The 12136-nt window shown below is 40.0% G+C and overlaps 1 protein-coding gene across 5 annotated transcripts in view; it reads right to left on the reverse strand.

Moving 5' to 3' along the window:
• Positions 1 to 90: 90 nt before the first annotated feature.
• tcf3b (transcription factor 3b) overlaps positions 91 to 12136 on the reverse strand; it is a 72131-nt gene continuing 60085 nt past the window's right edge. The window contains exons 13-20 of one of the 5 annotated variants that reach the window (XM_057840312.1): positions 11887 to 11948; positions 11615 to 11812; positions 9686 to 9794; positions 9455 to 9602; positions 9187 to 9240; positions 8596 to 8858; positions 8362 to 8513; positions 91 to 3058 (exon numbers count right to left, since the gene is read on the reverse strand). In XM_057840312.1, the coding sequence (XP_057696295.1) occupies positions 8368 to 8513; positions 8596 to 8858; positions 9187 to 9240; positions 9455 to 9602; positions 9686 to 9794; positions 11615 to 11812; positions 11887 to 11948 (980 nt within the window). In that variant the 3' untranslated portion in view covers positions 91 to 3058; positions 8362 to 8367. The remainder of the gene's footprint in view (positions 3059 to 8361; positions 8514 to 8595; positions 8859 to 9186; positions 9241 to 9454; positions 9603 to 9685; positions 9795 to 11614; positions 11813 to 11886; positions 11949 to 12136) is intronic. The other 4 variants (XM_057840307.1, XM_057840309.1, XM_057840310.1 and 1 more) reach the window with 4 other exon arrangements.

The following is a 12136-nucleotide window of genomic DNA, read 5'->3' on the forward strand; positions in this document are numbered from 1 at the left end:
TTCTATTTGCCTGTGCTAAAATAATTCTGATATGTTGATTTGAGATAATATATATACTCATTAGTCTGAACACATACACATATCAGTCCCGTTGTTAAATGTTTTTCTTTATTTTTCCTTTTCAATGTACACAATTTCCAAAAAACAGACATAGGAAAAAAGGTATAATCTGTTATTAAAAATGGAACATTTATTGCTACATTACTGTTATATACAAGACAGCTCTCAACTATATTTATATATTTATATTTATTTATATCGAGGCACTCTGGGGGTGGGGCCCTGCTGGAGTCAATTATGTCCTCCCTCCACCTACACAAGATGTCACGGGGCAGTGTCTTAATATCTTTTAATGATGCTCTAAAATAAGGAAAATAAAGTAACACCTTATAACATAAGTAGTCCATGTATGGCATTTTGAACAATGCAGTGAACTGAGGAACTTTTTGCTCTTTTCAAACGGAATCAAAGCCAGATTTTTTTTTAAAATTTATGACGGTAGAGTGGTATTGAAAGCTGAGCATTCACAGCCAGTCCTCCCAGTTTAAATTAATTGGATGTCTATCGATATCAATGGCTTATCTTGAAACAGCAAAAACAAGTCAACCTATTGATCTTATTGAATACTTTAACATAAGATCACTGTTTATCCCCCAGAGTTTAACAGAGGTTAAAATGTGACATTAAGCAAATACATAAAATGCTGGCAGCTTTTAAAAAACCTACTTTAAATGTAAAAGTTTAACTCAACAAAAACACTCCCTACTATTTAAGAAAAAAAAAAGCATGTCCTTGTGTGCCAAAAGCCAAATGTTGATAAAACCTGGACCCATGAAACAGCAGTTTGGACAAATAGAATCCAGTTAGACAGCAAAAGCAATAAAGCTAAACAAGATCTACGTAACATTTATTTATTTTTTATTTTTTTAACTAGATACAGTGAAAGAAAAAATCTTTTATACGATTTTTAAACTTCTTCCTGAAAATTGAAAAAAGGATTTAGGAGATGGGAGGGTGGGGGAATGAACAAGTACCTCTTTTTAATCTCCATGATAAATGAAATGATATGGTTGACAAACGTAAATGGAAAAATACAATTTCAGGCACTGATAAGGTATCACGCTCCCTTTATGACATCGTTAAGTCTTGAGGATGAAAAGGCCACACTGTTGATTTGTATAGGTCTTCTTTTTCTTCATCTTCGTCGCTTCTTGTACAAAAACAAAAAAATAGCACACAAAACGCTCTACCAGCCATCTGTGATTACATGTCGGTAGGAGACATTGAAAACATGACACGACATGGGAATAACATCACAATAACACTGATTTGTTCTCCTCGTTAGCCATGACCTGGCACCAAAATGGCCCGTTTCTGCCTCCGACAGACGGGTGTCGAGCAGTCGGGGACTAAAAGGGTGAAATGGGAAAAAAAAACAATTCATTGACACATGAAGGCGATCCACATTAAGTATGGCGGCTACATTCAAAGAACCAGTTGCATAATTACTGTTCATCCACACCGACTCCACATTTATCCTCTGTGTGCCCCCCCCCCCCCCAAAAAAGGAAAAGAATTCATCCGAGTAGCCTTCTTCAACTCAAAGAGGAATTAAAAACCTTCACCAGCCTTTTTTCTCTACCGCCCCACTTCAATTTCGTTTCCGACATCCCCTTGTAAAGTTCATCTACAATACACGCTAAACTTCAAACTAATATTGCCATTTATGTAAAAAAATCTACAATGTATAGGCTAACAAAAAATATATATTTTTATATATATTTAAATTTTTTGAAAATGAAACGCATAAAGAGTAACGTACGGAGTGAATGTACACGTCACACTTTTCTCGCTAAGAGGAGAAAGGAGGAAGGCGAGTGGCACGAATTCAGTGGGAATGCTCGTTTCTGGAAAAGAAAGCCTCCGTGACGCCAAAAAAAAAGGTGGTCTGACCAAAAGTTCCCTCCGCGGAAGAAAAAAAAGATGTTTTGACATTTTTTCCAGAGTATCAATTTGGGGGAGCAGGTAAACCGAAGCCGTCAAGTCTGCTGGCGTTGTCGGTGAGCCATTTCTAAGAAGCCCCTAACTAAAATAGCTTCGTCTGTATTTTTCCCACCCAAATGGACACATTTACACCACTGTGCTTTGTCTTGAGTGTGCGCTTTAGTAGCAAAGCAGTAGAGACACCTGAAGTCATGACAACAATGTAACATTTGAATTTGTTGTCCCAAAAAAAAAAAAAAAAAAAAAAGAAAATGAGGAAGAACTCTTTAGTGGTGACAATTGTTAAACTTCCAGGAATTAAGAGTTCTTAATTCCAAGGTGTCCAGATGCCTTGTTGGATTGACGCGATCCTTGCTTAAGACCGCTGCATCTGAACTGTCCAAAAATGGCCACGTTTTCATTTTATGGCCTCATCAACAAACCAAAAAAATGTCACTGAATTTAGGCAATTCAACTACGGGCTTGGTTACATAACATATGTAAGACTGTACCATCACACTGGGAATGACATACATTAAAAAATAATTGCTCATACACATAAGCAATCCCTCACAATAAATGTTCCTCACATGTAAAGCAATTTGCTTAAATGTCAAATAGAAAATATTGTGTAACATTGAGGCACAAATCCTTGATTCAATTTGTGTTCATTCTTCCTTTCTCTCAAGAGAGCAACTCTCGGCAGTGTGTCAAAAGTCCCTAATTGTGGCAGGACCAAAGAAAGAAGAGGGTAGTCCGGTGTTTAATTGTATTGTGGAAACCAAAATATCAAGGATTTTTCTTCTACAGCTATATATTTATATATAGCTATATATATGTGTGTGTAAGCAAAAACAAAAACAAAAAAAAAAGTTCTTCACATTTGAGCTTGTAGTCTTGTTGGGAGTGCGACAAACAGGCTGTGTCCATATTGGCAGTTGTGTGGCATGTGTCTTGATACTTGAACGGACACTATACAGACATGTCCACAAATGCGCGCGCACACTGAGAGTTAACAAGTGGAAGAAATCTGTTAAGGCCACATCCTCTGAGAGCCAAGGATACACCACCACATCTGGGGGAGAAAAAAATACAGAAAATTGTTTTAAACAAGCAACGCTAATAGTTTCACCTCTAAGAATCATGTAAAAATTTGAAATCTGGAAAAATATTCAGTAAGCATCCAAACGTTTTAGCTTTTTTCAATACTGCAGCGAGAGGAAAACACATTATGACAACATGTTAACTCGTTTCATGCACTAATTATGATTTCTTTTTAACCTTTACTCATTGAACTAATTGGCTGCGGTAGACGTCCAATGCATTTTGACTGGAATGAACGCTGGCTCATTCGCCACTCATAGTCAAAATTGCTTGGACGTCTAGCGCCGTCAATGGAACTGAAACATGAGCATTCACAGCCAGTACAGTGATCTGTTATTTGCGGTTAATGGGGACCAGAACCCACCGCGATAAGTGAAAAACCGCAAAGTATATAAAAAAAAAATAAATATATATATATATATATATATATTTTTTTTTTTTTTGTGCGTGTGTGTTCAATGTATTTATTCACATTTAGCATTGGAAAGAGAAATATATAAAACATGATGAGTTAGAAAATAAAAAGTTTAAATATTTTTAATGAATAGTTTTTAAGTACTTCAAATGTAATAATCAGTTTTCAAGTTTTAAACATGTTACTGTCCCACCGAATTATTTTTAAACAAGAATAAAGTAGAAAAATGCTTATCTTTATTAAATGCTTCATTGAGTGAGTCCACTCAAATCCACTCAAGCTGCTCATTTACAATGAGTTGCCACAGCAACTGTTTAACAAGTTAAACGATGATTGACGCATGCGGCGCTTTTAAGTTTCGGCTTCCAGGCATCTGTGGCAAGATCAAACCCTAACGTCTGCCAATCATCGTTAACTTTAATGAACAACTCCAGTACACTGCCTGATCAAAAAAAGGAGCAGGAGGGAGAGTGAGACTACATGATCAGATCCGGACAGCTCATCTATTTTTTAATTGGAAAAAAAAAATATGCGATGGACTGAGGGCAGGAAGTTGAAAGCGCGAAGGACCACTGCATTCCTATTTTAAACGAATTGGACGTCTCTCCCTTAATGGCGTGCAATGAGTTAAATATGGTGGGGGTACAAAAAAATGTTTTTTTTTAAATCCACGTTTTCGTCAACAATGACGTTATATTTCATTGACGAAGATTTTTTTTCATGACAATGACGAGCTTAATAAGCTGCTTGGGAGACTAGAACATAATGATACAAATGCCAGTCGTCTGATGAGACAAAAATGTGACAGTTTCTGTCACCTCCATGAAGTTGGGCCCCCCATCAGACACAAATTTATCTAAAAAGAATGTCAATCGTTTATGCTTTGTTTGTGCTGGAAATTTTTTTTGTTTGTACTGTTATCGTCTTTGAGATATTAACTTGGAGTGATGACGTCACGCAGCCTCCAATTTATTGCAAAATGGTGCCATTTGTTTATGCTACGTTTGTGCTGTAAAATTCCGTTTGTGCTGTTAATGTTTTATAAATATTGAGATATTAATTTCGAGTGATGACGTCACTTGCAGCTTTTCCGTATCAAACTCCGATGTCTGACAGAGAGTACCAACTTTCTCAATAACAGAGGTGTCCTAACAATTAGCTCGAACGTAGTACAAACAAATAGCACCCCTTCTGGTCCATTTTACAGTAAATAAGGGGCTGAGAGTCACCTCATAACTTGAAATTAATATCTAATATCTTTACTCGGGGTCGTCACCAGTATGTATTTCTGTTTTTATTCATTTTAATTTTATTAATTTAAACAAATACAAAAATGATCAATTAAAATATACACATATAATATACACTCACCGGCCACTTTATTAGGTACACCTGTCCAACTGCTCGTTAACACTTAATTTCTAATCAGCCAATCACATGGCGGTAACTCAGTGCATTTAGGCATGTAGACATGGTTTAAGACCATCTCCTGCAGTTCAAACCGAGCATCAGTAGGGGGAAGAAAGGATTTGAGTGACTTTGAACGTGGCATGGTTGTTGGTGCCAGAAGGGCTGGTCTGAGTTTTTCAGAAACTGCTGATCTACTGGGATTTTCACGCACAACCATCTCAAGGGTTTACAGAGAATGGTCCGAAAAAGAAAAAATATCCAGTGAGCTGCACTTCTGTGGGCGGAAATGCCTTGTTGATGCCAGAGGAGAATGGCCAGACTGGTTCGAGCTGATAGAAAGGCAACAGTGACTCAAATAACCACCCGTTACAACCAAAGTAGGCAGAAGAGCATCTCTGAACGCACAGTACCTCGAACTTTGAGGCAGATGGGCTACAGCAGCAGAAGACAGTGCCGGGTGCCACTCCTTTCAGCTAAGAACAGGAAACTGAGGCGACAATTTGCACAAGCTCATCGAAATTGGACAATAGAAGATTGGAAAAACGTTGCCTGGTCTGCTGCGACATTCGGATGGTAGGGTCAGAATTTGGCGTCAACAACATGAAAGCATGGATCCAGGCATGAAAATGGGTCAGGGGTTAAAAAGGTGAGAAAGGTGTGGAGGAAATATGTTCCGGCGTTCTGCCAAAATGTCCGCCGTCGGCAAAACGTCCTACATGTGGCGAATTTGACCATTTTAATTTTTCACATAAGACTTAATATTCGAGTTAACGGGGGTTTAATTAGTTGAAGGAGTTGATTTCAACCACCATTGACTCGCGCTAGCTTAGCCACTCCGGAGCCCTGAAACTAACAAATAACTGTCAAACTGCACAGAATTTGTTCAAATCATTTCCAACGACTAATTAAACCCCGGCTAACTCAAAGATTAAGCCTAATGTAAAAAATTCTGAACTTCCCCTTTAAAATAAAGACCATTGAATATGGCCCTTAAAATGTTGTCTATAAAAGTTTTAGAGCAATAAAACAAACAACACAAATGAATAAAATGAACAAGAATCCTTCAAAGTATTTCATAATGGGTCCAAATTATTTTTCAAACAGATCATGTGACTATAGAACCTTAGAGACAGCCGTTTGCATTGCTTAGCCAAAACTACAGCTGAGGAGGCAAGATGGATATTTAGAATTTCTTTAAACCTAAGCTTTCAAAACTCTCAACAACAACTGAGCTTGAACCGAGGATTGAGCACGAGCAGTATCAAAAAGTCCTGGCTGTCGTGTTACCTTTTGTGCTGTAATTCCAAGTGGTGCTTGAATTGGATGCTTATAGCGGTGGACAGTCTTTTTGAGCCAGTGCAAAGTTTGCAGCGCACGGAGATATTTTTGTTATCTTTACTGGACAAAAATGTGAAGTAATGGCTGTGTTTCCAGTGTGCAAATGCAGCCGTTTGTAGTATATCTCCTGCCTATTTCATTGCATCCTGGCGAGTTAGCAAGGCTATGTTGTTTTGGCCGCAAACTCCCAGCGCTCACGCATCATGATAATACACGTGACCCTTTTTGTTCCATCCCAGATTAAAAAATGTGACATGTGATGTCGCTCCCATGACTACAGTATTCTTCATTCTACACACATTATGGGGCAATAACAAAATAGTAACGCACAGGCAACAAGGAAAGTAATTTTACTCAGATTACTGATTTAGAAAAATGAACGCGTTAAATTGTTCTTTACTGAAAGAAAGTAATCAGATTAGTCACGCATTACGATACCGCGTTATTGACAACACTGCTTTTATATTACCGTTAAATACACAAGCTTGACGCTACCTTAACGGGAGCTATTTTTTCACCGGACGCTCCGGCAGTGTTCAACGCAGGCTGCAACGAACGGCAGTAACTTTGTCATACCACAAAATATGAAAACGAAAACCATTACTCACTAAATTCAATATGCTGGCAAATGCATTCATCTAAAAACAATTGGGAGTGATACTTTACCTCCTCCAGCGAATGTGAATTTGTGCTTAGTACAAGATCGTCTGTCGCAATTAGCGATCTTTGACGCTCTTTTTTTTTTTTTTTTCCCCCCCTCCCCGCATACAAACTTGTTCCTCTCTCAGCGGCTGTGATTAACCTCAATGAAGTTGCTGTCCTAGCTAAGCCTTGCCTATCATTCGTCTTTGTAAGTTTTTAGTAACTTTGTGTATTGAATTTGAAAGGAAAATGTGTGTTTTGTTTTTGACGAACTTTTTCATGAAGCTAAACTGTTGAAGCTACTCACATGTGGAAAAATACGAGTGTACAACGTTTTAAATGTATTCATTTGGTATATTTCAGTTACCACGATTTGAGAGATCAATAAATTGAAGAATTTACGCCTTGCGTTTGGAGTGCTTGTTTTTGGGTTTCTGGAATAGCGTCACTGACACACGCAGCATCAAACAGGGGAAGGGGTAAGCGCTACCGCGCCAAGCTAATTCTGGCTGCATTTTCGACACATGAAAAATAACGAATATGTACTACTGTATGACGGAAAATTTTAGTGGTTTTGTAACCGCGACGTTTTCATAGCATGGTAATCCGTGAAGGTAACTGGCAAATGCCTACAAACGACCCCCCCCCCTTAAAATTTTTCTCCTCGGATCTACACGATTCACGTAGGTCATCCTTTTTGACTTCAAAACGGCGAATTTCGCCGAAAGGTGAGAGATTTTCATGCCTGCATGGATCCATCCTGCCTTGTATCAACGGTTCAGGCTGGTGGTGGTGGTGGTGTAATGGTGTGGGGAATATTTTCTTGGCACTCTTTGGGCCCCTTGGTACCAATTGAGCGTCGTTGGAACGCCACAGCCTACCTGAGTATTGTTGCTGACCATGTCCATCCCATTATGACCACAATGTACCCTACTTCTGATGGCTACTTTCAGCAGGATAATGCGCTATGTCATAAAGCTGGAATCATCTCAGACTGGTTTCTTGAACATGACAATGAGTTCACTGTACTCAAATGGCCTCCACAGTCACCAGATCTCAATCCAATAGAGCATCTTTGGGACGTGGTGGAACGGGAGATTCGCATCATGGATGTGCAGCCGACAAATCTGCACCAACTGTGTGATGCCATCATGTCAATATGGACCAAACTCTCTGAGGAATGCTTCCAGCACCTTGTTGAATCTATGCCACGAAGAATTGAGGCAGTTCTGAAGGCAAAAGGGGGTCCAACCCGTTACTAGCATGGTGTACCTAATAAAGTGGCCGGTGAGTGTAGCCAATAATATTTATGGTTCTTTTTTTAAAGGACCAAAAATAGTCACTTTCTCTACGAAGGGTCAAAGGTGTTATGCTTATGTGCCAACTTTTGAATAACTTTCCACTATAGTGTTTGCCTTTGAAGGTAATAGTCAATACCGTTTGATTGAAAATCAACATTTTAAGCCTACCTGATGTTACATGTGACCAACTGAATTGTGGCCATCTCCTCCAATACTCGGATGGCCTCCTGAGAGCTGCATGGGCGCATCACCCACCACGCCAGACACCTTTTCCTCCTCACGACGCTTTAAACACGCAGCCTTGGGGTTCAGGTTACGCTCTGACCAAAAGTGACGATTCGGCGCATTAATGGCGAAACCAAACAAACAAAACAAACACGTTCAGGTGTCAAAGGAACTTACCTCTGACTTGTTGTTCTAAATTCAGTATGACATTGACGGCTTGGTGCAGGATAAGAAGTTTGGTCTGAGGTTTGTCGTGGCTGAGATGCAGTTGGCACATCCTCCCGAGCTCCTTGAACGCCTCGTTGATGTCCCGTACTCGCAGGCGCTCGCGAGCGTTGTTTGCCACTCGCCGTTCCCGCTCACGCTCCATCTTCACCTCAGGCGGTAGGTCCTCGTCGTCTTCATTGTCCTGGCTGGAAGGAGATGGCGCGTTGAAGGCGCTAAACGTTGGAACAAACCACACAATGCTGCACTTTGACGACAACATTTTGCACCGATCTGACAAATTAGACAGGTTATCACCATTTGAATCTTATGCCTTGATTTAAAAAATGAACCCCAAATTTTAAGAATTGATTAAAATTAAAATTTATCAGGGACCAAAATAACTTCATCATACAGTATGAACCCAAACATAGAAAGTTCCATATGATTTAATCAGCTTCAGACACTACACTAAACAGCAGCTGTACGAGAATGCGCTTTGCATGGACGTGAGGGAGGAGCCCACGGAGCACAAGAAAGGGATTTTCTACTTAAGGAACTTACTCATCTTTCGGGTCTGAAAGGCTAGAGAGCATCTGGAGGGTCAACGCCTCCTTTCTGAAAATTGTGACATAAAGGGAGGGGGGGGATGTCAACAGCATTAAACAGCTAACAAAACCAACCAGGCCGACACAGGAAGTAAAACTTCAATGACTTATGACGCCTTTTATGAGAGACAGGCACCTGGAACTTCTAGATTGGGATGTAAAAAAAACAACAACAGAAAAAAATCTCGATCTTATATTTTTTTATACAAACAGCAACAACTTACCTTGTTCGACTACGCGCTGCTTTGGAATCCTTCTTTTCATCGTCGGATTTGTCTGCGTTAGAGGAGTTTTCGTCCTCTTCCTTGTCTTCTCTTTTGATGTCCGAGCTGCTGGAGGAGTGTGTGGAGCGTGTCATCCCACCAGGAAGACCTGCAAAGGATGAATGCACACATGTGATGTCATGGTTTGCATTAGAGAGGCAACTGAGCAGCAAAACACAGGCTCGGACTTACTGGTGAACCCTTCTGGCTGGCCAACGGACGGCGTGGACCCTGAAGCGTGATGACCGTGCAGAAGCGTGCTGCTGGGCGGAAGGCCAGTAGGCTCCTCGTGTTTCCCTCCCTGTTAGATAGATGGATGGATAGCTATCATTAATACTCCGAGGTGGCGAAACATCGATGCTGACACATATACGGAGCCAGTTTTCCACTGTACAGAGGTGTTTAGTTTACAACCCAAGTTCTTATAGCACTCTACAAACTGTCACTGCACACCATTCATGTCATAGTAGGTCAATAAACTTGGAAAGTAAGGATCGACTATAGCACTGGGGCTCAACTCATGGCCCGGGAGCCAGCTTCAGCCCGTAATGTCATTTTGTGTGGCCCGCAATAGTAAATCACCTGCATCGACCTTTTGTTTGTGCTAATATTAAATTTACAGTAAATATAATTTCAATGAAGGATCAAGGACTAAAGAAGACAAAATATTTAATGTTTTATTTTCCTTAAATATTTTGTAAAAAGGAATATTTAATGTTTTCCCTTTCATAAGGCAAGTGACTATTCTAGGTAATTAAAAAAAACCTCAAAGATTGATGAGACAATTTGGGTCATTTGGACCACAATATTAACATTTAGGAAGGCCTACACCAGGAATCCCCAACCACCGGGTGGGGACCGGTACTATTTGCTACCAGGCCGCAGAGAAATAATAAATATTTGTTAACGACCGCAATCTGGCCTTTGCCACTTGACTAATCTGAGTAGAGATGTGTATACCTCTGCCATAGGTGTTTTCATACCAATGGCAGCACAGCGTCAGTCAATGTAAACAGTAACACTAGCTGCTGTTGGCTGTGTGAGGCAAACCTCAGCAATGGCGCAAGGGGAACTTCTGGCCGTTTTGCTCGGATTATCCATTGTAGCTAGCATCTTATTTTTTAATATCTATGTGCGCTTGTCCTCAATAATGATGTAGGCGCATCAGATTTGTTCCAAGAAATAATAAGCCCAAACGTTAGCGAATACGACTGAAAAACAGACGTCTTTGGACAGCTTTTTTCCAGAGAAAACCCCACCTGCTGAGCCAGAAGAGGACTTCTGTATAATATGTGGCTAAAAGCTAGCAAACTAGGCAACACAAGTGAATGCATTGAGAGCATCATACCTCTTGGCGAACCCCATTGCTAAAGCCTTAGCAATGGGGTTAGCCCTAAGAAACCTTTCACAATTGGAGAACAACTCATTTTGCCTGCGACCAAGGATATTTGCCGTCAAGTTTTAGAAGAGGCTGCTGTTAAAAAAGGTTGATTCAGCCGATGGTTACATTTTCCCTGCACTCAATGTTTGTTTTTTTAGCGCCGTCGAATTATATTTATTAAAATTTTATGCCACGCATTGCCAGTCCGTGAAAAAAAGGCCCACATCACAGCGGCCCATGGTGCAAAAAAAAGATGAGGACCACTGACATGGAGACTAAATGTGATGTCCACATACGTGAACGCCAAGTCTATATTATATTATATATTCTTAATCATTATATCCTCCTCTTTGACAATTTAAATATATTTTTTTTAATATACAGTACATGCGAATGCTTATGTGAAACCACTACTCATTGAAATCCTATGTCAGTGCAGTTTCACAATAATCCACCAGGTGGCATCATTTATTTATTGAATGAGTCCATTTCTCGTTTGAACCAAGAATACAAGGACTGATTTAATGATACACACTGCAAAATATAATGCACATGGGTCTGAGTTTTTTCCCCCACTGTTAGTTCATCTGAAGCTATGCTACATGAAACAGCAAACATGTCTTGCAATATATATATATATATATATATTTTTTTTACAACATTTAAAATAATTATTGTACTCAAATTTTCTTTCTACATGTGTCATGATACACCTCAAGAGGAAATAGTTGGTGGCTCACCATCACAGGATGTCTGTTGCTGAGAGCGAGGCTGGCATTGGGAAAAGCTGGAGAGAGGGATCCAAGGCCCCCGTTGTGTACTGCGGACAGAAGGCTATGCATGTCGGGGTGGGCACCGTCTAAGCCAGGGCCTTGGCCCACAGCGTGGTTCCGCAGCACATGGATGGCCTCCTCCAAACGATCCTCCATTTTACTTTGCTATGGAAATACAGTAACACAGAGATTATATGATATTCTAATATTCTATATCTAATTATGATATTGTGGCATACCAGTGCGTGTGGTTGCCCTTCAAAATTGGGTGTGGTTGGTCTTTGCCATTGGGACTGAGCTCCTGAAAAAAAGATACATGAGACATTAAAATGTAGTCATTCGTTAATTGACACCAGAGGGAGCCGCTGAGGCATATCTGCTCTAAACAACTTGAAGGTTGCTCGTACTATTTTTTTGGTGTCCTAAACATGTTTTCAAAAAGAAAAAAATCACAATGACAGAGTACGTGATGATTTTATGTAAAGAACG

This window comes from Corythoichthys intestinalis, chromosome 7 (genome assembly GCF_030265065.1).
Source record: "Corythoichthys intestinalis isolate RoL2023-P3 chromosome 7, ASM3026506v1, whole genome shotgun sequence".
Lineage (NCBI taxonomy): Eukaryota > Metazoa > Chordata > Actinopteri > Syngnathiformes > Syngnathidae > Corythoichthys > Corythoichthys intestinalis.